Genomic DNA, 24,363 nt, shown 5'->3' on the forward strand with positions numbered 1-24,363 from the left:
TAAACACTGAGTTTGTGTACAATTTTCTCATCCCAAACACCTCCTGGGCACTTGCTGCCTCACATCCTTCCTTCAGCAGTACAGCACCACACTGGTAAGTCAGTGTGTGAAAACACCTGGGGGAGGAAGGTTTAGCAAAGTGTAAAGTGTCTCTTCAAAAGTGCATAAGCAGTAAACAACACTCCTCTGGGTTTGCATGTTTACCATTGTACCCAGAGACACTGGTCACGTTTTACAGGGGCAGTTTTCTGGCACCTCTCTGACCACAGTGCCATGTCCCCCAGACAGAGCTGCCCAAGTGTCCTATACAGGTCCATTCTACAGCAGCCAAAAAGAAGGCCACCAGTCCTACCAGTCTGGCAAGGAAACAAGAGGCTTCAAATGTAGATGACATCTGAATCATGCTGCTGAACCTGCAGGCAAAGTAAAGAGGTAAAATTAGTTCCACCTTAAAGTAACTCCCTTTGGTCTGGGTCTTCCTTTACCTCCAACTCTGGGGCCTTTTGCAAGATGCCCTGCAATATTTTTTTCTTCTTTCTTTAAACCAGTGTATTTGCCTCACCCCTGCCACCTGGATGAGGTTGGCCTTAAAAGTCCCTTCTGTTATTTGCCTCAGAAAGAGCTGATCCCTCATCTGTTGCTACACTCAACTATGTTCCTTCTAACCACACAACTCTGAAGATTGAAGTATTGAATGTTCTATACTAGAGCTTCTAACTGATCCTGAACCCCCTCAGTTTTGTTCATATAAACCAGCAGCAAATACATCAAGCTTTCTTCATTCCCAATACCTTGCACAAATAGCATTCCATACAGAAAAGCTGATTTCTTTCCCAGTGTTCAAGACCACACACCCTTCTTGATTCTCCAGTCCAGTGATATCTAAAAGCAGGTTGTTTTTTCATAAAACCCAGCTTATAGCTCTTCTGGACTCTTTGACAGGGAGCACATGGAAGAGAACTGACCTGTTGGAAGTCTGAGTATTTATTGGTGTCTTCCTCCCTGCCTTTTAAAACCAGAAGACAGTCTGTTTTAAGTTCTCTGTACCTGGGGGCACATTTCTCATTTCCAAGCCTGGTTGATACAAATTAAATTTAACACAGACCCTCCTACTGTGTATGGGCATCTCTGCTTCATTTACCAAGGCTTACAGCTTTGCATTCCAGCTTAGATCATAAGGGAGAGAAAACAGGTGGCCTCAAACACTCCCAAATGATGTGCCAGCACAGGGTCTCCAAAATCATGCAACAGCCTTGCACTGACTTGTCATCTGAGAGGCTGTGACAGAGCTGGACAAACCAGGTCCCTACAACCAGCCATTGTCTCTGAACTCTAAACTTTTAGTCAACATTTGGGAATTTGCTTACAAATCTGATTACCTTTATAATCTGTTTTCTGGTTTCTGTGCCCACACTGTTGGCAACCAATGAATTTGCTTGAGAAGATGACTTTTCCATTGGCACTGTGTGCTGAATTTTGTTGGTACAAGGCCAGCTGCTTGCAGTGTTTAACAAGTAAGCAGGGAAAGGTCTTTGAAGATTTATATCCAATGAATCTCCAGCTTCAAAGGTTTTCATCCATGATGGGGCCTTTAAAAGAAAAGAGCACATGGAAATTTAATACCCTCTCTATATCAACACTCATTAAGCCAAAAAGAACATCAGATGAATAGTCAGGAAATAAAGGCCATCTTTCCTCATAATTTTTCCAAGCCTCCCATCTCTCTCTAAAACTGTTGACTCAGAGCCATTTTTGCTACATGTGGAACAACCTGCAGACACAGCCAACCCTATTCTTACACTGCTTCAGGAAGAAGTGTTTATATAAATAACAAGCAACTTATGACAAAAACCTGAGTCTAGTTCCTCATTCCTTAAAACAAAAAAAAATACACACCAAGACTTTATGACTTTAGCAACCACAAAGCACATGAATGAGAATGTGATGCAAACTATAGGGAACCACATTTAAATGTGTTAGTTACAACAATTTAGTTTGCTGCAAGACCTTAAACCCTCATTGTGATTTCATGATCTGTAAAATAAGCTGATTATTTCTTGCTCGTGGCACTGGTATCACGCCCAGGAAAAATCCCTTAGATTTTGTTTTGACATGAATTTTCCTCCTCTGTGTTCATGCTTTTGATGTTTTACTATCGGGGTACTAAAGCCTTGAGCTGAAATACAGCAACTACCTTTGGCACAGCCACAGTGTTCTCCTTTATGGTCCCTGCTGAGGAAAGGGGCAGGGGTTTAGGGTACGTACATTCCCTAAGGAGTGATCCAAGGAGCCCAGGACTTCATTCCAATGGGAGTAAAGCCCAGACTGTTTTTCTTCTAGCTTCAAAGCATGGATTTCAGACTTCAGTTCTTTCAGTCGATCTTCAAATTTTCTGCTCTTTTCTAAGTAGTCGAGCCTGAGTCCACACATGGGAGACAAAAAGCTTAGTGACACCACATAGCCCAAGAACAGGTGTGTGTGGAAGGAGGAGAGTTGTTCTCCGTTTCATTTTGGAGTTTGATAGGCAAAATGAAGTCTGGCACATGTCAGTCTGGCTCCCCTGACCCAGTGAGAAGGAGGTTCACCTTCTTCTTTTTACTTCCTAGCTTTTGACCAAGCATTTCCTTCCAGACCCCAAGGGAGGAAAAGCCTCTGCTGGATTAGCTCACAGCAATACCACACTTTAGCACTAGAGGGAAACACCTCTCACCAGCTGTTAGTTCAGCAAAGTGCTTTGTCCCTGACATGCTGCTCCCCAAGGCAGAAGGTTCTGCACTTTTCATGGCTTGATGCCACCAGAAAACTCTTCCTGTGTGTAAATAGCTGGTCTTACACGGGCATCATCCACACCAGCTCAGTAAAAGGTCATACATACAAGCAGGAGGCCATCCCAAGTTATTAAAAGGATGAACTGAGATTCCCAGAGATTTCCTTTCTATACTTTCCTTGATTAACATTCTCATTTATTTACACCACAAGCATACTGATACCTCTCTTTCTCTATCTCAAAGGATAGTCTCTTGAGGTCAATGTCCTTCAAATCCAGCTTTATGGATCCTTTGTCAAAGTTGGCCTCTCTGGTGTCAGTTGGGGAGTACTGTGAATACTTGGCCACGTGCTGAAAGAGGCAACACAAGCACTGTCAGTAAGATGTGATTGTTTGGTTTGGGGTTTATCTCCTCAGCTTCTGCAAGAATGCCCAGCTGAGCCATTTCATAAGATTCTGAGACACACAGATGCTCCTGCAACCCTTCCCCTGTACCCAGCTGAGCTGCTGAAGTCCCCAGCCCACAGATCCAAGGGCAGAGATGTATCCTGGCTGAGAATGGAAATCCATCCTCTGCAAGACTGGAGCAGAAAAGAAAGCTGAGACACACATCCTTAGTGCTGCCTTCTTGCTGGAGACAGCTCCATCTGCTTTGCCTGATGACACTCATGCCAGGATGACACAGCTGGTTCAGTACAACCATCTCCACAAAGTACTGCCTGATTGAAATGGCACAGAGTCAGTATTAGGCATGAAGGCAAGACAGTCTCTGCTCCTTAAGTCCCAACACCAGTCCTGTTTTTAACTTCTGTCTTGCTTTTCTTTACAGCCTGACTCACTGCCCTGAACAAACACAACTTCCATCCTCTCTACACTGTGTTTATGCATCACTTGGTACCTCAGGTATTTGTCCCCCACTTGGATGCTGAAATGTCACTACTCAGCTTGATGGGGGCTATAAAAATGCTATCAACATCTGACTGTCTCTGAAGATGAAGTGGTGCCCAGTAGAGCAGAAACTTACAGGATAATTAGGCCTGGTTATGTCTAAGAGTTTCTGCTTTGCCTTCCGTTCAGCCTCCCTGGCTTCATGCAGGTCTTGTTTCAGATGCTCTGCTTCCTTGGCTCTGAAAGATAAATATCCTGATGTGAATGGCTGATGATTTCCAGTATAAAGCAACACATGGATTTCAGAGGAATGCACCTCACTAGCTTCCAGAGAACAAGTCCACTACTGTGATAACTTTACCCCAAGGCATGTGTGGTAGGATGGTCACGTGGAGAACTAACTGCACACAGCATGACACACACTTTCAGAGACAGTCCTGCATAAACTGGTTGAATTAACATGTTTTTCCTATTCCTCATTTCCATGGGCTAAGCTGTGACCTGCTGATAGAGATTCTCCAGGCTGTCAGAGATCCTCCCTGAGGTGGGGAGAGGTGCAACATATCTGCTCTTTATTTTGGAAAGCTTTTTGGCAGTATCCTAAAACAAGCAGAAAGCCCTTAATAGCAAGATTAAACATCCTCTGTCAACACTGGCCTGCTCTGCATTTTCAGGCAGCACAGTGTTATGGAACATGCAAACACTTGGAGTGGTTTACACTCCACATGAGTGTGCCTGGTTTACATTTCTCAAAGATCTGATGGGACACAAGAGACCTTCACCTGGTATTAATGAAGGAAAACAGCCTCCTAACTCACAGGTATACAGATTGGGAAATTTAGATAGTTAGGTAGCCAGTGCTCTTTTGATAACACTAAACAGAAAATGCTTCTGCATCCTGGATCTTTCCTACCAAACATCTCTAAAGCTTTGCATCTTCTCGGTCTGCCTCACAACCACTGGGACCAGGTGGAACAAACAAGATGCAAGGAGGCTTAGTCACTGTGAAGTGTCACTCCAGGAACAATTCCTCCCTGCTGGGCTTAGCTGTAAGAAAAGCAGCACTCTCTGCACCCAGGCATCCCAGCTGAGACCACACAGCCCCATCAAGCAAACCCCACCTGCGGTCAGACTCCTTCACCAGCTTCACTGCGATCAGCTCTGCCTCCCGCATCTTCTGCTCCATCAGCCGTTTCTCCTCCTTGGTTTTCAGAGCTGTGATCTCCAGCCTCTGTCGCTCCTGCTCGGCTTCTGCAGCGTTCTGGGCCAGCAGTTTTGCCTCTTCTTCTGCAATCTGAGCCTTCTCAGCCAGCAACTCTGCTGCTTCCTGGGATCGAAGCTGAGAAGAAACAGTTTTTCTTAGTTCCTTGTCTGGCATCTCCAAAATCACCCCCAAAATCACCAAAAGGTATCTTTTCCCAAAAGATGAAGTGATAAAAATGTTATTTCTTAAATAAAAATTAAATATAATTGTAGGATCTGGTGATCCTCCTCTGCTCCAGAACTTCCTGCCTCTCACCTCTACAAAGCAAGGAGACACATGTGCATAAAGCTGGACAAAGATATCAACCAAAAATTGAAGTCAGCCCCTTCACTTGCTACTGCACTGTGCTCCTTTCTCCTAATTTCAGCTCCAAGGTTGCTTCCTTTCTCCTAATTTCAGCTCCAAGGTTGCTTCCTTTCTCCCCCCTTTGCCTGAAGAAACCACTTTGAACCAAATACAGGGAGTGAATGGCTCACAGCAAAGGGAAACTATGGCAGAGCAGCATTTTCCCAGATATTCCTGCGTGCCCTTTCCACCAGGGATAAGAAACTCTCCAGCTTTGCCTGAGCTATAATGCCTGGTGTCTCACAGGAGCCATAAGACACAAAAAATCCTCCTTCTCAAACAAGAAAGCCCCTCAAGCACAAGAATATTCAGATGAACATGCTGCTCACCAGGGCCTCGTTTGCCTGCCTGGCTTCATCTTCCAGCTGGAAAAGCCGCCTTTCCAGCTCTTCTTTGGCTCTCTCAGCTTCTTCTCGGAGCTGCTTCTCCCTGGCCAGCCTCTGATTCTCCATCTGGGAACAGGAGGAGCAACACCACGTTTGTGGGTTTGCAGCAGAATCTCACCTGGGCCTGAGGCAGCGCAGCAAATGCATCCAGTGAAGAACAGGCTGCTCTCTGTCTGGGGCACTGACAGTCACCAGAGGTGCAGTGATGAAGCTGCTTGCACTTTGTAGCACTGAACTCCTCTAGCAGGTAATACTGGTTATTTCAGACTGCTGGAAGAGCCCTTGGATTGATGTGTTATATACCTCAAATCTTTGCTATCACCTATTCAGTCTCACAAACAGGACTGACATCCTCAGGTGCCACACACACGCTGGAGCTGTTCCCCACATTCAGTCCTGCTGCACTTTCTCACCTCCCACACACACAAGGCATGGGCAGCAAGGGCACCAGCTGGAATAATAATCACTGTTTTCAACAATACAGGAGCAGAAAGAACCTACCTTTTTTCTAGCTTTTTCTTCCTTGGCTTGTGCTTTCATTTGCTGGATCTCTATTGAGTCCACTTTTCTTCTCCTCATAAATAGGTCATGGTTTCCAATGCACAACTGGAAAATCTGGATAGGAAAGGTAAAGCGAATGTGATTTTGATGTACTTGTGCCCCAACCAGAGGGACAAAGAGCCCCACACTGGCCTCATAGGACAAGTCAAGATTTCAGCACAAATGCTGGCAGTTGCTTCCCTTCCAAGTAAATCAGCACCAAGGCAGGCTCATATAACAGTTTAGATAAGTTTGTAACAAGATGAGAGGTTCCTTCTGTCCCACCCCACACAGGCAGCTGCTTCTGCAGTGCTTTGCACTTTTCCATACACCACATCCTCCCCTTCCAGTATCTTTTTTCCCTTTGTGATTTGGGCCTTCTTTCACATTTCACTTTTCACTCACCATCTCCCCTTTCCAGAGAGGGCAGAGATACTCTCCCTGACTCCCTAGACAGAACAATCCCCAGGAAAACATGCTGAAATTCAGTGCTCCCTTACTCTCCAAAGGTTTTACAAGCAGTGTTTCTCACTCAGGTATCAGCCAGTATTACCAAGCTCAGATTTAAAGAAGGAAAGCAGGACACTTACCAATTTGTTCACTTTGAGTTGAGAGGAAAAGAACTTGAAGACTTCTGCTTTTTTGTCAAGAGGTTTGATAGTTAACTATACAGGCAAAATTTAAAAAAAAAAAAAAAAAGGAAGCACAGTAAGAAGGAGAAAAACAAAGCTGAAACTTAATATTAATACTAATGCAAACTTTAGCTCATCTCCACTTCTCTCCAGGGAAGCAGCGATTTATGCCACAAATGTGGGGAGAGTGGTGCAAAACTGTTTGACTCCAAAGAATCAGAACCAGGGCTGTTGTTGCAGAGGTTTCTCTGCTCCCATAGCAGGCTCTGTTAGAGGATAAAGCCTCCCACAGACCCACCGCAGTGCCAGTTTGGATGGTGGTTTTCATAACACCACCACCTGTGCACTGCACACTACAAGAACTCTGGAACAAGCACTGGTTATCAGGAAAACAGAATACATTACTAATCCCCAGAAGCAGTCACATTCTTGAAGTCAGGGAGATGCCAAACACCTCTCAGAATACCAATCCTTGCAGGTACAATAGCAAGGGCCTAAAGGACTTGTTCCTCTGACCAGCAGGTAACAGTCCTGGAGCTCCTGCTTTCTCACTTTTTCAGTCCATCCCTCAAGCTGTTCCCAGAGGACATGAAGGGCTTTCATGCTGCCAGGTCAGTACAAACTGCTCCGCCTCATACCTTGGGCTGGGTTTGGCTGCATAACAAAATATGGCTCCATTCTTTAAGATCCTGTCTGCTGTGACTCGTGGGTTAGCGTGGTGGTTTAGGAATGGTATTCTCCAGAACCAGGACAGTTAGACAGCACTCTATTCCAATAACTCATTTGCAATGTAATGTGTAATTCCAGGGCATCTGAGTCACCAAGATCATAAGGTCCTACAGCTCATTTCACCCCATAGGTAACGACTTGTGAGGAGCAAGGCTGTGATGTGTCACTAAATATAGTAGAGATTTAGCACAGGGATGCCCAATTTCCCAACAATAGTGAGTTAACACAGTTCATTCACACACCTGAGGGGAAGTTTATTGTTATCAAGGACCAAAAACTCTTCAGAGGCAGAAGACCTGTAGGGCTGCCTGATTTAATGTACATGCACCTAACTCCAAAGAGCAAATCTCATCTCAATGTTTTCCAAAAAGCCCAGAGAAAATTGGGAAAACGGTGTGCTGTCCTTTGGCTGACAAACTCCAGGTATGCCAGTTCCAATGTAGTTTTCCTAATTTTGTTTCTCTGATTATAGCCTTCCATGTAGCCCACGATTTGTAATGAGAATAAATTCTACCCGCTCTCCACGGTACTTCCTACGAGTAAAAGCTCTGAAATCACAGGGAAATTGCAATGGTAGGGTTGTGTTTGAGCCTGAAATCATGCACTGACAAACTGGCAGAGTTCAGGCAGAAAAAAATGGATCTCTCCCTGCATGTCTCCTCTTGCCACTGCGCTTCAAACCCCAGCTACAAGGAGGTTTTCCGCCGGGGAAAACGGCATTAAGTTTTTATGGATCATCAAATTCCCGCTGGGATAACTGAGGAAGCCAGTCACGGTGGCATTCCTAATATCTGTCTTTTTCAGAGATCAACACACTTGTTTTGCAAAGGGCAAGCAGCAGGGAGGGAACCAGAACAGAGTGTGAGAGCTCAGAGCAGCCCCCGGCACCTCAGGGGAACCGAGGTTATGAGCACATCTGAAAGACAGGTCTGTTATTTTTAGTTTTGTAACAAAGCTCCCCAGGATTTTCCCCTTCTCCCCTAAAATTATTTAAACAGAGAAAGCTTTCAGCCTGTTCCAAGAATCCCAGTCCACACCCATATAAAAAGAATAATACATCAAAGCCATCATACCTCTTTCTCACTATAGGAAATGTTTCTGATAGCGCTCCACTCAAACGACTTGTTTGGAGAGAACCTGTTATTAATGCTGTAGATATGAATACCTTTGGCATCAACTCCAAGCAGGAGATCTGTGTGGTTTTTATTTTGCTAAAAAACAAGAGATATCAGTAAATGGCATTTATGGTGACGTTAAACAACCACAGGCAAGAACCACACTTGTTTTAATGCATTGATATTTATCTGTATTTTTAGGAAATCGGTGTTTCTACAAAATATAGAGAATGTTGTCACTGCTACCTGATAACCCAAGTCCTCTAGGTTGACTACAGCAGCTCAAACTATTTCTCCTTCTTCTTATTACATATCTGGAGCTACTCAAGACATTTGTCTGATTGTAAAACATTAATCTTAAATGTTTTATTCACCAACTCCTTTAACAGGCAAGTAAAAGTCAGGACAATCACTACACAGCCCACCATCAGCAGGGAAAAGCAGAAGTTAGGAGACCCAGTTCCAAACTCCCTAGAGGATTTTAAAAGAACAGCACCATCATCTACAGCAATTGAAAACTGCTAAAATAAGGCACTTACAGCAATTGGAAAATAATTGACACCATACATTTCCAAGTCTTGGGCAATTTTCAGGTAGTTCATCTCAGCTTCATCCCTAGAGAATAAGGCCATGATTATAAGATTCCTTTCTAACTTTTCTTTCCTGGCTGGTTCTACATTCCTCACTTAGAAACGAACAGGCAATCTGGTCCTTTGTACAAACTTACTTAAATTTTGCCATCTTGCTCTCAACAATAGAAAAAGGATAATAAAACCAGCATCTCAACAGAAAAAAAGGCAGTAAAGTTACACCTATTTTGATTCATGAATCATGTATAGTGTAATCTTTATTAAAATTCAAGTCCAGTCTTATCCTTGTGTTAGTTTTCCCACTCCATCATTATTATGTCTTGGAAACCTACCCTGCTATTGTTTTCCTTTACATGAATGTATTTCCTTCAGGAAATAGAGTTCATTGAGAAATGAGTCCTGAACAAACTCTAAACAGAGCTTATGGTCGAGGCCAAAGAAGGGTCTCTCCACCCACTTTTCTCCTCCCTTCAAGGTGAGGAATCAATAGGTCTTGAGGAAAATATTCCATAAAAACAGTGCTAAAAAGCCTCTTGAACAGCCAAAGAGAAATTGAGCCCAAATATTCAGAGAAGCTGCTTTTGGGTGCCAGCAGCTCCTGTTTCTCATTTAATTGAATTTCTGGACGTGCTGAATGTCTTGAAGTAGCTGAATGTCCACATGCACCAAAGTCATGATGCTGTGTCTTTACTGTTTTGCTTCCTTTCTAAGTACACTGACACCCTTTTGAGCCCTGGTTCTCACAAAGTATAAAACATATCACATTCGTTGTTTTTATTCTAGGAGGAGACTGGTGTGATCCAGCTCCAGAAATGCAGCTCCTGCACAGGACAGACATCAGCAACTCCAGGAAGCAAATGGCCTTAAATGAAAATGCAAAACTCTCAGGGCTACCTGCAGATTCAACACAACTCACACTCTGCAGGAACTTCTCTCTGCTGGCATATATGGACTAGGAGGCAGGACTCCTGTTTCAGAGGTATTGGGTTATGGAGCTCTGCAGGAGCCCTCAGCTTCTCTGTTCACCTCAAAGCAAGTCCAGTTTAGCACCTGGAGCCCTACACAGGACATTTTTTAACCCCAGATGAGCTGGTGCTTTTATCCTTAGTGATAAATTAATTAACACAGCTGGGAGACCAGTATTTCTTTGCTCACTGTACAAGAGTCAAAGTTCACTGTAGACAGCAAATAACCAGTGACTGAAATGTGATAATTTCCAAAGAGTGCAATGATTTCAGTACCTGGCAATACCCCTGTGCTCAGCATACCAGGCAGTGATCTTCTCTTCCCACATCTCTGCTGTCAGTTGGTACTGCCTGAGGACCTGCAGAGAAAGGAGGAAGGTTGGTTTCCTTTGAAGATCCATGTGCTGCCTCTCCCAAGCAATGTGAGTGCAGCAATGCAGTTCCCAGCTCAGTCACTTTGCACAGTTTCTAATGCTCTGGTTAATCCACAGCAGTATTTGTGTTGCAGAGTAGGTTCAAAGATTTGGTTTTATATAGAATAAAAGACTTACCCTTTTGGGTAAAAGCTCATCATGGGCTAGAAAGCCTGGCTCATGAAAATTTGGGTCGTAGTCACCATACTGTGGCAAGAAAGGAGAAGATAGTTCAGGTTGTGGGATGCAGAATGCTGAAGAACTTGTTGCTTGTGTAGTTTAATGTGATTGCTTGAGACAGATTTTATTTTGGTTCTCTTGTATACAGGGTAACAACATAAACAGGCTCCTCTCATCTGAACAGTCCATGAAAGTTACTTCCAGGCCTCGTGTTATGCACCTGGCTCCAACACAGCCACTAAGGTGGCCTCTAAACTTAGACTTCAGTCCTAACCTGTGGCTCTTGGAAACTGCAGAAGGAATCTCCCATCTCCCATGACTTCATACTCTGAACCAGAGGAATGTGAGCTCCCCTATTCCTACAGCCAACTGCACATAAGCTGAGCTGCTGCAGAGGGTCAGCCCTCCTAAGAAATTGTGTTCACCTCCTGCCACTGGATGAGTTTGACCCTTGGTGGCATGAAGTGAACTATGTTCTGAGAGATACTAAAAAACATCACCATTGTGAGCACCTTCTGTATCCATGGCTATTTTTTAAAAACAACAGGAAATAATTCTAGCTGGGAGAAAGATTACATTAAAATGTTAAGTCCAAAGCAGTCCTCTAAATTGTGAAAGCACAGTATAGAATAAAACCCTTGTAGTGGCATCTAATGCTTATTTTTCTAGCTGTGCCTGTACCTCCCAGGATGACCTATTTCTTTCACAGGAAATTTTAACACTGCTGTGTTTTACACACCACCATGTAGATGTGTTGGTTAAAAAAAGAAAAAAAAGAGTCAATAAAAGAGACCTTCTATGCACAAACCTTGGCCTGAACAGCATAAGAAGCCAGTAAAACTGTTGCTTCTGGTGAACAATAGATTTCCTCATCCAGTATTTGTTTCTTAACCTACACCGACAGAGAAAGGGAGCAAGTTAAAGAAGCTCAAAATCAGGACTAATGTAAGGCTTGAAATTAAACTAGACATGCCCAGACCATAACTTGGCACCAAACATCACCATTATGAGTTAATAACAGCAGCAATAAATTGGCATTCAGGAACACAGGAAGCCTTTACTTAACATTGCATTTAATGAGACCAAAAATGCCAGTCAGCTATCTCCACACAGTTATATAAGGAGTCCTGTAAAAGAAAATGTTATAAAACATGATTTTTATTGTCTGCACTTCATTTCTTTTAACAAGCCTTTTTCTTTCTGCTTTGGAAAAGTTAGCTTTAGATCATGTCAAACATCAAATTTTAGGTTGGAAGGGAGCTCTGGAGGTCACTTGGGACCTACTAGACCAGATTGCTCAGGGCTGACTGGTATTGCCATGGACATACTGAAACCATAATAGTATGTTCTCAAGCTTTCCAGAATGAGAAAATAAAGGAGTCCTAAAAAAGGGAAGCTAATAGAGCACTAATTTATTCAATTTCAGCGGTCTAAGCACAATAAAACCATAGGGACTTAAAATAAAAGCCCAGTATAAATGGTAAAGGGTTCTTTTAACATGCTTTTCATTTTAATAATCTGTGGTGCTACCAACACCAGAGGTGTGATAAATTGTTTGTGAGCTTTTGTTTGATTTTAAATCAGTTGTGCAATTTCTATTTGAAAACCCAAAGAGGGAAGGGGAAATTAATCTTCACAAATCCTCCTCTCAGGTGTAATGTTTTTAGCCCAATAACAAGCAAAAGACAACAAAATTTCGCATAGCACACAGACTTAAACATTTCCAAAAGGAAAAATTACTTGTGATAGCACCAAGCTATCTTTACAAATACACCCTGGCACTGCAGGTGCTGTGAACTGAAATGAACCATCAAGAAAGTTTTTCTTTTAAATTTAGTCTCTGGTGAGTCCAATGTATGAACCTGAGTTATAGTACAGGGAAAATTCTTTCTCAGCTGTTAAAATGGAAAGAATGAAAAGACCGACAAGACTTTTCTTCCAATTTGGAAAGCTCCAGCTTTCATACTCCGTGGTGCATATCGTGTTCCAGAATTTAGAACAATGTAGATAAATCCCCCATAAGTGTCTGGGGTTTTTTTTCTGATCAGATTTTACAAGGACTTTTTGTTAAACTTCGTAAAGAAGGAACAAATTACCTAATCTTTAAGCAGACAACATTTAACTTCAGTCATTTACATTGATTCAGGAATTTTGCAGAAGGCTGTTATGCCCCATTAATTTGCAAAGGTCTGAATAGTCAGTAGAGCTGAAATCTGTAGGCATCCAGATGTCTGTACATGTTTTTCCTATTAGCATCCAGGTGTGATCTTAAGTTCTTACAGTCAGGAAACTTTGCAAGTTCGAATTTGTTTCAGTCTTGTTTTCCTACTTCGGAATGACAGGAATTTGCTAATTGCATATCTGCTAGTCAAGGCAGGTTCAAGCAGAAAAGAAAAAAAAAAAACAGTGAAAAAATCAGGATTAAAAGACTAGGAAAAGAGTTCTGCCCCTCTCATTCGTTTCCAAAATTACCTTAATAAGCAAATTTCCAAGTGGTTAAGGGTTCTGGATGAAGTTCTGGTTAGTGTATTAACCCTCAGAACAGCATGATTTTCCCATTATTTCATTAACACATCCTCCTCGGGGAAGAAGGGTATTTACTGTGTTTATCTACAGCTGCAGGCTGAATTTGTTCCATACACCCAAGCTACCTGCACAGACACATCCTGCTGAAAGCTACCGGAATAAAGCACCACACCAGAAGGCTGAAACTTCCAGAGGGACTCCCCAGCCACTTGGGAGGGAAGGTGGATGTCCCAGACATTGGAACAAACAGCTGACCAACGAGTGACCATCCAAAATTCAGTGCCTGTATCCCATTGCTCCAGCTCCAGCCTGTTCCTGCAGCTGTGGAGACACAGCAGGGCTTTCCCTGGGCGATGCATCTTTATTTTGGTGACGCTCCAAGACTTTGCTCCTTCATCTGCTTTTTAATGGAGCTGAGAAATTGTGTCCGCTGTCTGTTCCTTTCAAAACTTGCTAGATGAACAAACCTGTGTTTCAGAATGGCTGCCAAATTCTATGCTCTTTTACCCCTACAATCCAAAATGAAGATTTGAGAAAGCCATGTCAGGGAGTGCTTGTTTTCCAGTGGTTTTGCTTTCTACAGTCCTGCAGAAGAAGATGTCCCAATAACCGCCAGGACTATCTTTAGGAACTCACGAGTTTTAGTTTCAGGGATAGGCTGTAGCCAAAGGTCTTGTTCCATCTGCTGCTGATATGGGTGAAAAAACTTACTGTCCCCAGCTGCTTATTACCATTCTTTCCCTCTCCTCCACAACTGTTTCCACAACTGCCTGTGCAGTCACTCCCCCACAGCCCGTGGACATCTAATAACAGGGCTCTTCTAACTCTGCTCCTTTTGAAAGAACAGGGTTAGGGAATGGTTACACAAGAGGTTACACCAGCAGGTCTAAGATGACAGTGACAAGGAGCTGTTGAGACTCTCTTCATCCACCTTATCTGCAGCCAGAGCAGACCAGGTGACACAGTCCTCAAGACAACTTCTTCAACTGATAAAAAGGATGGTTTCACTTACACTTCTCAGCACTGACCAGTTAGGGCAGAAGCCTCACAGTTCTCCAAGCGGTGCCAGCCTTGCATGGATTTTTTAACAAATACTGTAGGAGCAAAACCAAGTCTGGAATATCCAGATGTGGAATTATCACCCAAACTGCTAGGTGTAAAAGTCATTTTACATGAAACTACGGGTTTCAGTAATTTAACTCCAATTCCCAGCACAGAGGGTAAGAGAAGCCATCAAGAGAACAAAAACCTACAGAAGGCAAAACATTCAGCTCACCTGAACAAAACCACAGCAGTCAGGAGAGATGTTTGTATTTCATAAAATTAAAATATTTAGAGAGATGCTGATACAGCTGAAGCAAGCAAAAATCATTGAGAATAACAGCTGCCAACAAGATCAAAGACAATACAAAAGGACTGGGGTAAATACAGAAGGAATTCATGGTTAAAAATTATTTCTGACCTGAAGGAAGAATAAATGCTGGGTAATTTCCTGTAATAGTTCCTCTTCTACCTTCTCTGGGTAGAATTTAGCCAAAAAATGAAAGCTAATGGGATCTTCTTTGGGGATTTCTTGATCTAAAACCTGTTTACAGATAAAATAAAATCAGCAGCGAAAATGATACATAAGTGTCTCAAGATAATATTTCCCAAGGAAAATCAGAAAGCAACCAATAATCCACTTACAGCAGCCTTCCCATATTTTAGCAGGAAGGGCAATGCTGAGTTTTAATCTAAGAGCAATCAGTGCATATAGTGGTGATTAGTGTGTGAGGCTCCAGGTCACATGGGATATAAGCCACCAGATCAAATAATACAATTTTATTCTTAAAAATGCTACCATGTAAAATTATGAGTTGTCACACAACACATTCCTTTAGCTCCTGTGCTAGAAAAGGTGAATCTTTTTTATATGTAACTGCCACACTGTAATATTTTGTTTCCTATACCTTCTTGTCCATCTTTAACCAGGTGCACATTCCTTTAATTGTGTACTGCAGGCCAAAGAACCAAGTCTCCCTTAAACCAAGTGCTCGGCACACCAGGTCAAACAAGTCCTTTCCCTTCCACTTCATCTAAAAGAGAGAAAGAAAATTAAGAAAAACAGGTATTTTAACACATTAATATTACTATATTAACGTATTAAATGAATTTTTTTTTCCATTTGTCTTTCTCCTGGGAACTCTGATTTCACCTTTAGATTTTCAGTGAACTATTCCTACGGCTGTGTAAGAGTTACTGTGCTCCACCTCCTCTCCTTCTCCTCCAGAGACACATCCACAAAGCAACTGGAGTTATTTAGCCACAACAGCAAGAACTCGAGGAGCACAGGGGATGAGGATTGTACTATTGATTTCCTAGGACATAGCAAGGCTTTATTAATATTTGTAAAAAAAATATTACTCAATAGTTTACACAAACTGGAGAAAGTGAGGGAAGGCCAGGGGAAATCAAAGCAGTGTCAGGGCACAGGTTAGGAATGCTGAACAAGGAAAGCAAATCCACCTTTCACACACCTCAGGTATTTCAGTGGCACCAGGCCAAGCCTTTATGCTCCTCTGATTTAAATGAGCAGGAACCTGTCTTCTGCAGCAATTTAGTAGCCTGGCTCCACAGAGAGAAAACCTTGATTAAAGGTCCCAGATTCACAGACATGATCCTCATTCTTTTTTCAAAGAGGCTGCACATCTGTTTCATCTGTTTGACTACATGTTAAAGAGATGGTTTTGTCTAATTGCCTGGGTCGGCCACTAAAAACTTAATGGCAATTAAAAAAAAAAAGTGAACTTTTAGGCAGTATTTGAGTGGAAAGCTGGAAACCATCCCAGCAAAAGAGCAATATCTGAGGAGAAGGGAGAGATAGCAAAGGAAGGAATACATTAAGCTGGATTTGTTAACCAGGACTCTGATCTCTAAATCAAAATTTCCAAATCCTTTATTTTCACAACTCAGCCTGCAAGAACTCTAGATCACTCAAGTCTCATAAAAATTGCCAGTCCCATTGGACCTCAGTTTTGTAACTCCTCAGAATAACTGTATGTCTTATTTTGCTTTTGCTGGATGATTAGGAATTAATCAGGCACAGTTGTATCTCCTTGACAGTGCAGCCCAATTTATTTAGCAATTGATCACTTGCTATATTTTATTCAAGTCATGATTTCTCTAACCAATTCACTAGATAGCCATAGAAGAAAAGCCAGCTTTTTCATTTGATTCTTTTTCTCTTTGCCCAGAGATACCAAACAGCCACTGCAGTTAAAGAAATAAACTGGAGTTTATTGGCCAAATTGAAGAAAATGTCCCAGATCAACTGAGCACAAAAGATACCAGTTTATAAATTATTTTATAAGTAACATCTTAGCACCAGCTTTAACCAGATTTCTTCATTTAGGTTGGCACTGTCCTGAAGTGTTGTGTCACTTATAAAAAAAATAATTTTGTGGAGAAGTAGGAATACTTACAAACAAGGCCTGCATTATGTCCTGGAATGCTTATGAAGAAAACAGACCTACTGCTAATTTAGCTGTGTCACCCACAGGGATCTCATGCAAAGAGCTTTAAATTCTGAATAGTTTGTTTTACAGAAGAAAGCGTCTGAGACTAAGTAATCCATAATAGATCAGTTTTAAGACCATCCATGAACACATAATCTGAACTTTCAGAATTTCTGCCTTGCTAATACACAGGTCAGTCCCCACCTTCCAGCATTCTGACACTCTTACCTCACAGCTGAACTCCATTTCAGCATCCACTGTTATAATTTTGACTTTAAAAGTCTTCGGCTGTTTCTTCTTCAGGCCTCGGATGGACATATTTTTCAGTTTATGAGGACAGCCACACCTGAAATCAAACATGCATTACACTTAGGGATGGAAATTCAGCAACGTTTTCTTGGCTAGATCCCAAAATAGGATGAGTTCAAACAGGCAGAATTAAATCACCTTTAAATATGCATTTCTGTGTCCAAGACAGGAAGAGTATTGAAACAAAAAATACAGTTCGACCGTTAAAATTAGGCTGCTCCTTAAAATAAGTTGCTCAAAAAATGTCACTGCTGTCTCTTCTCAGACCTTGGCAAATTGGTCTGAGTTCTGGGTTCCTACAGTACTAGACAGAGCATCATTCAGGGCTTATATTGCAGGATCCAGCCATGGCTGAGGAGATGTAGGGAAGCTCAAATCCAGCCCTCGTGCTCCATACAATCAGCCACACCCCTGCAAATCAGGAATCTCTTGCAACAAAACTCTGCAGTGGATGAGTGTTTAGTTTCATAAAAGCAATGCCTGGCTTTCAAATAATGCCAACACAAATATGACATTCTTCATCCATCCCCATCCAAGAAAAAATTCCCCTTCTCAAAGGTCAGGTACCAACACCAAATGCATCTACACTCAGGAGAACACCACAAAAATGCAGCAAAACCTTATGATGTCAAATCATCAGCTCAGTCCTGTTCCATCAGTTATGGCTCCTTGAGCAACTAACCTGTTGGATTTCTTTATAACATGACATCTCAACTCCCTCAAATGATACAAATGGCAAAAATACATGCAGTGAAATTAAGCTGAATTTACCACGTTCTCTTGGGCTACCAAACTCTCAATGATGAGTTATTTAGAACAGAATTTTTCCCAGCGAAGTTCTTGTGAAATGAGTTTAAGTTTGCCAAAGGTGACAGAAAATTCCTTCACAAATCTTCTGTTCTAAATGAAATCAACTGCATGCCATTCAAAATATTGATGAGATCTGCTATTTCCACAGCCACAAGGGCTTTTTGTGGATACATTCAAACCAAATATTGAAAGCTGAGGTTAAATGACAGCGTGAATCTGCACTAGGCAGTTCTCAGGTGTTTATTTCTGAGCACAGGAAATCAGCCTGTAAAGTTCTTTCTCCTTTTTAGTTTATAAAATTAACAGCTCAGACTTGCACAACCCAGTGAGTATCTGTGAACTATACAGGGCAAGAGACTGAGGGATTCTTGGTTTCCTACAGTATAAGACTATTACAGTGTGGCAGACTTCCAACCTCTCCTTAAGAAATTCCAAAATAAAGTTCTAGTTTAAACTGAAAAGTTCCATTTGCCTGAACCTTCCAGGATTTTATAAAATGCCTTGCCCCCTTCTTTGCTCCTTCCGAGCTCTAAATTGGCTTTCAAATGCAGTGATTATTTTCCACTTGCTTTGTGCCCCTCATCCAGAAATTTTAAGAAGCTAAATAGGCAGTAAAATCCGTATGGAAGTTTTTCTTTTCAAACTGTAGGGAAGCTGAGGCAGAGAACACATGGATTAGTTACCAAATCATATGGACATCAGCAGCAGAGGTGAGAACAGGTGCTTGAGGCAACTCAGAGAGGGGAAGAAGAGCTCGGGAGGAAATTCATCTTTCTGACACCAGTGAGAGCAGCTGAGTTCTCCTCTCCCTCCAGCTGGTTTTGGTAGAGTTTCTGCCAAAGTCTTGTTTGGTTTTGGGGCAACACACTTCTGGAAGGAGAATGTGCTAGCTGGAAAAGAGTCCAGGGGAGAGATCCAAGGGCTAGAAAATCATCTGTGGTAAAATGAAAGTACTGGTTAGTACAGAGAAAGGACAGGTGTGGCAAGACATTATAATGTCTGCTCTTCATGAGCACAACAGTCAGGACAAGGAATAATGGGCTTCATTAAGTTGCAGGCAGGTTTCACACTGAGAAAAAAAAAAAATCAAGAACAACAAGAATATTATGATGCTGGAAAAGTATAGAATGGCATTTCTGTCTTTCTGAATTTCTATCCAAAACAGTGTGACAGCTTCTGCTCTCTTCTGAAGACTGGAGGGACCTACAACCCTCAGAGTATTTCCCCCAAGCTGGTCCTTCTGCCAGTGCCCACCACCAGTCCAAGGAGAGGCCAGTTCACACAAAGAATCAGTGTAATCCAGGGTGCTTCAGGGATGGGCACATCCTCAACCCAAATCTCAGCACCCCCAGGGTACCCCCTTTCTCCTCAGGGATTATTTATTTAAGCAAGTGAAAAGCAGACCTTTGCCACAGAGTTTGTTTCCTCTGTAATTTAGGCAACACCCCAGAGCACACAGCTGAGCACAGCTCAGCTCCTTTCCACTTAGCACAGAAAAGTGCTTTCAATTAAAGGGAGAGGAATATTAAAAACCAAAAACTGACCACAGCAGTGTAGTAACGTGACCACAGCAATATTGACACCGAGAGCATCGTGGGAGGGCATCCAAACCAGCAGGAATTACCCCAGTAACTTTCTGATCTCTAAACTGCAAGATGCAACACAGCTCACAGCAAAATCAAATTTTAACCTGTTGCATTCCAAAGGTGTTTTCTGTCTGGTTTTCTTCAAAACCAGAGGCTTACTGTGAATGATTGTGCCATGGGATACAGCATTTATAGCAGGAGAACTACAGACTTCTGTACAATGTTAGAAATACCCCCTTCTTCTATTAGTTCTAAAGAATGACCAGTGGTTGAAGACAAAGGAGAAAAAAGGTTCATAATTCATTTTTAATATGTAACTTGAAACAGCCAGTTGAATTCAACAGGAACTTGGAGTTAGGGCCAGTACAGAACATTGTGAGAGTTTCATATGGAAAACACTGAACAAACGAAATCTAACAACTGCAAAGAAATGTACTAATTTTCTCAAAATATGAGAAAAATACCAGAGCCCTTCATTTTTACTTTGAAGTTCTTTCATTTTTCTTATATAACCTGGTTGAAATGACAATATAATTTGTTCAACATTTCCAATAGCTGGGTTTTTTTCTTTCCAGAATTTTTATTCCATGGAAAAGTACATTCTGACTCACAGTGAAAAGACATTTTTGAATATCAAATTTTCCCGAGAAAAGTAAACTGCATTTTAATCAATAGCACTGGTAAAGAAATTGGAAATGGTATTCACACTGAGCAGCTGAAATGAATGTCAGATACTGACAACAGAAGTAAAAGCACTTAACAGTCCAGTTTTTAGAAAAATAACTTCTTCAAATAAGAGAAATCTTGCTGAAAGAGACAATCTGGGTTTGCAATCTTTTGTTTAATGCAAAAGCAATCCCTGCTAACAACAGCATTTAACTGTGAATCATGTGCAATGTGCTTCAAGATAGAGTTTCTGACACCAGGCTCCAGGGATTTATTTCTGCACTTGCCACAGGGATCCAGGCTCGAGACCCAGAAGCAGCAGAATGTGATAGATCAGAGCATGTCATAACCTTTCCAAAGAACGTATTAATCCAAAATAGGACGGGGTGATAAAAGATTCCTGTCCAGCCAGAATCTGGGAACAGACAGTTCAGAAGCTGTGAACATCCACAGCTCCTCCTGCACTTTGTGGACACCAACAGGGAGATGATAAAAGCTTTGTGTGATGAGGGGAACAGAAAGGCAGCGCTGAGGAACAAAATGTGCAGGAACCAAACAGCCCCGACTCTGCCTTTCAGCATGTTCATGTCCAAGATGAAAGAAGTGACATCCACCAGCTCTGGCTGGATTATAGTCTTGTCCCTCATGGACAGTGAGAAACCAGGGCCTGAGCAAAATGTGGGGGTGAAAGGAAAGCTAGGAACAGCAGGGAAGAGCAGGAAGAACTGGCAGGGCAACTCTTGCAGGGACTGATGCTTATCTGTATCACAGCACCAGGTGGGCAGCGAGTTACACCACAGTGCTGCACTTGTATCCCCATGGGAAATAACCCACACATCAGATACCACTGACTTACAGCATTCACTGACAATTGCAAAGAGAAAAAAAACATTAAATCAGCATTCCCCCCACCCAAAGTTCAATAACTCCACCAGAATTCAGTACCTTAGAGACAGCCACAGAGAAATACCTCAAGGAACAAGCTGCAGTTAAACCTGCCCAAGAGTTGAGAGTACATTTTATTTCCAGTTTGATGTTTCCAAGGTGAGTGGATCGTTTTTGCAGGGCTCTCCACCAGATATAAAAACTTCCCCTCACAGGGCACTTGCTCTCAGTGACAACTGTGTGTGAGCTGCTCCCACCCATCACACTTCATTCAGACACACTGCTGTGAAGAAGCAGCTTTTTCACACACACACAAAAATCAGCAGCACTTTTTAAGGTGAGAACTCCTCAGTCTCAGCTGCAGATAGGCAAGGAATTAATGGCAATTGAGACCCCTCTCTTACACCCCCAAAAGCAATCTGCCCTTAAGGATCAGCACATGCACAGGGGCAACAGCTGAACCAGCTGCCACCGAAGTCCTTGCAGGATCTGAAAATACAAAACCCTTGGGAGGGCAGTGAGGATGAAGGAGACAAGGCTTGGGAAGTACTTTAAGAGCCACCACCAGAAGATGCTTGAAGCATCAGCTGCAAAAGCACATTAACATAGATACTACAATTTGAAAGACTCCTGTCATCACTGAAATATTTACTGCAGCTCTGAGTCGCAAATTCCCCTGACTCATTATGCTTCTCCCAGTTCCTGAATTTCCATACTTTAGCTCGGAAATGAATGCAAGCAATTTGAATGCAGACAACACAGGAAAGCGGTGTGGGATTTTTACAGTTGTTGACTCACACTCCTGCCTGTGCTCCCTGCCCAAGGAACAATTTAAGCGAAGAATTCACTGTTTTAAAATGGGTCAGCAAGATAAAGGTTTTTCTTACCCCTCAGTCTAAAAAGAAGTTATCTGAAGTCACCAGTTGGAATCAAGACTTACCTCACAGATCATTTTTTTGAATGAAGAGGAAAAAAAAAAAAATTCTTTTTAATCCCAAACTCCGTATTTTCCAGCAGACATCAATACCCAGCCCTCACAAGTTCTGCCACTGAGAATAAAATCCAAGAACAACTTTTCTGCTTGATCCCCTTTCCTTTGTTTCCATGAGCTGCAGCATGTTAGCGCCCTCTGAAAAATCAAAGAATTGCTTTCCCAGGTGATACAAACGGCTCTTAACCTTTTCCTGCCTGCACCAGCAAGGCTCCTCCCAGCTCCTCTCCACTGTAATTCAAGTAACAAGGCACTAAAAGAAGAGAAGCCAACGAGTCTTGACTTGGATATCTGTAAGAACTGATAATGAACTTCCAAATAACTCCTTTGATAGTATCTGATCAAACTATTTCAACAGTGTCTCCAGCTGTACAAAGAACAGCCTGTTCTCCCCATACCGGCCACCTTTAGAAGGGAAGCTGCACAGAGTTGTCCTATTAAATAAATATGATTCCCTACCTGCCCTCTTCCTGTGGTGAGAGGTGATGGGACACTAACACCAAAAGAGAACAAGCCTGAAAACTGGGCAGCAGCCAAAATACCAGCAGAAAATTATAAATTAACACCCTTAAATGAAAAGGGATGGCCTCAGCCTGAAGTCACAGAGACCGAGAGCATATTATCTCAAAGGCAACAGTAAAGTAAAAACTTTTTTTGCCATTATTCAGTTTATAAGTGATTTAGTCGGGGTTTTTTTCCCAACCCTCCGTTTTATATACAGATTTACAGAAACTAATTATCTTCCAGGCTATAGATAGCAAGGACAACAGGCCAGCTCTTACTTTGTATGGGCTATAATTATTCCAGATTCACGTGGAAAACCTTCAAGATTTGGCTCATGTACATCAGTTAACAGCAGGTGGAAGAGCACAAAGCTCGTTCCTGTGTGGACACCTCAGTGCCACAAAGAGAGGCAGTGCTGCCAGTCAGCTCCATCCTCGAAATTCAGTGTAAAGGAACCCCTCAGCACTCACCCCCTCATCACCTCCAGCCCAACACTTGCCTGCTGCAGGCTTTCTCCAGTCCAACAGCACATCACTGCTGGGTGTGGGCAGGAGACCAATTATTTACACCAAAAATCCAGGCTGGATTCAGCTGTGTAAGCCCACAGGGGCCAGAGGCTGGGCAGAGCTCCCCCAAAATAATGGTGCCCTGAAGAAACAGGGTCCAGGCCCAGCACCTGCACCCCAAGCCCTGCTGACTGCAGGTCCTCCTGCATCTCTCAGCTCAGGAGACACAGAAAAAATCATTTCCATCGGGGGCAGTGCAGAGAGACAACCTCACTTTAACAAGGACATTGAGATACTAGAGCATGCCCAGCAAAGGGCATCAAGGCTCGTGAAGGGTCTAGAAAACACGTCTTTTGAGGAATGGCTCAGGGAGCTGAGGTTGTTTAGTCTTGAGGAGCCTCGGGGGGGACCTCATCACTCTACAGCTGCCCGAAGGGAGGCTGCAGGGAGGTGGGAGTGGGGTCTCTTCTACCACACCTGTAGTGAGAGGACAAGAGGAAACAGCCTTAAGCTGAGACAGGGGAGATTCAGATTAGATATTAGAAAATTTTTGTCACTTTTAGGGTGGTCAGACATCAGAATAGGTTGTCCAGGGAGGTGGTGGAGTCACCATCCCTGGAGGTGTTCAAGAGGCATCTGGATCTGGTGCTGGGTGATGTGGTTTAGTGGTTGGGATGATGGTTCAACTGGACAATCATAAGAATCATGGAATACTGAGTTGGAAGGGACCCATCAGGATCATCAAGTCCAACTCCTAGTCCTGCGCAGCACACCCCAACAATCCCACCATGTACCTGAGAGCGTTGTCCAAACATTCCTTGAGCTCTGCCAGCCTCGGTGCTGTGACCACTGCCCTGGGGAGCCTGTTCAGTGCCCAACCACCTGTTGGTTAAAAAAACTTTTCCTGACATCCAACCTAAACCTCCCCTGACTCAGCTTCACTCCATTCCCTTGAGTCCTGTCACTGGTCACAGAGAGCAGAGATGGGCACCTGCCCCTTCGCTTCCCCTCATGAGGATGGTGAAGACTCCAATGAAGTCTCCCCTCAGCCTCCTCTTCTCCAGGCTGAACAAACCAAGTGCTCCTCATAAGGCTTCCCCTCCGGACCCTTCACCATCCTCACTGCCCTCTCTAAAGAGACCTGAAAGGTCTCTTTCAATCCTGATGACCCTATGACTCGCTCACTTTAACACCTTCCCCTCAGCGCCTCTGAAGGAGGTGGAGCCGCCGCCTACGCCTTTAAATACCCCGGGAGGCCCCACCTACCGCTGG

The 24,363-nt window shown here is 42.9% G+C and overlaps 1 protein-coding gene across 4 annotated transcripts; it reads right to left on the minus strand.

Moving 5' to 3' along the window:
* Positions 1 to 255: 255 nt before the first annotated feature.
* On the minus strand, positions 256 to 24,349 carry LOC116796809 (merlin-like). Of its 4 annotated transcripts, none has more exons than XM_032707725.1 (19): positions 24,277 to 24,293; positions 18,637 to 18,887; positions 17,063 to 17,180; positions 15,290 to 15,415; positions 14,803 to 14,925; positions 11,623 to 11,706; positions 10,773 to 10,841; positions 10,498 to 10,580; positions 9,206 to 9,281; positions 8,625 to 8,762; positions 6,781 to 6,855; positions 6,152 to 6,265; positions 5,594 to 5,716; positions 4,777 to 4,994; positions 3,792 to 3,894; positions 2,991 to 3,118; positions 2,266 to 2,416; positions 1,380 to 1,589; positions 256 to 413 (listed from the first exon to the last, which is right to left on the minus strand). In XM_032707725.1, the coding sequence occupies exons 2-19, from the start codon at positions 18,642 to 18,644 to the stop codon at positions 378 to 380; spliced, it is 1,983 nt and encodes a 660-aa protein (XP_032563616.1). In that variant the 5' UTR covers positions 18,645 to 18,887; positions 24,277 to 24,293; the 3' UTR covers positions 256 to 377. The 4 variants fall into 4 exon arrangements, with proteins under 4 accessions (XP_032563616.1, XP_032563615.1, XP_032563617.1 ...); XM_032707724.1 differs by lacking the exon at positions 24,277 to 24,293 and adding an exon at positions 22,031 to 22,292; XM_032707726.1 differs by lacking the exon at positions 18,637 to 18,887 and having other exon boundaries at positions 24,273 to 24,349.
* Between the last annotated feature and the right edge of the window lie 14 nt (positions 24,350 to 24,363).

This window comes from Chiroxiphia lanceolata, chromosome 20 (assembly GCF_009829145.1).
Source record: "Chiroxiphia lanceolata isolate bChiLan1 chromosome 20, bChiLan1.pri, whole genome shotgun sequence".
Taxonomy (NCBI): Eukaryota; Metazoa; Chordata; class Aves; order Passeriformes; family Pipridae; genus Chiroxiphia; species Chiroxiphia lanceolata.

Bases quoted from the DNA above. Each gene is read 5' to 3' on its own strand.
- LOC116796809 (XM_032707725.1), bottom strand. The intron at 10,842-11,622 runs GTTTGTGCATAG...TTCTTGCCACAG, and splicing joins CTTATGCTGTTCAGGCCAAG to TATGGTGACTACGACCCAAA. The intron at 5,717-6,151 runs GTAGGTTCTTTC...TCCTGTTCCCAG, and splicing joins AAGAAAAAGCTAGAAAAAAG to ATGGAGAATCAGAGGCTGGC.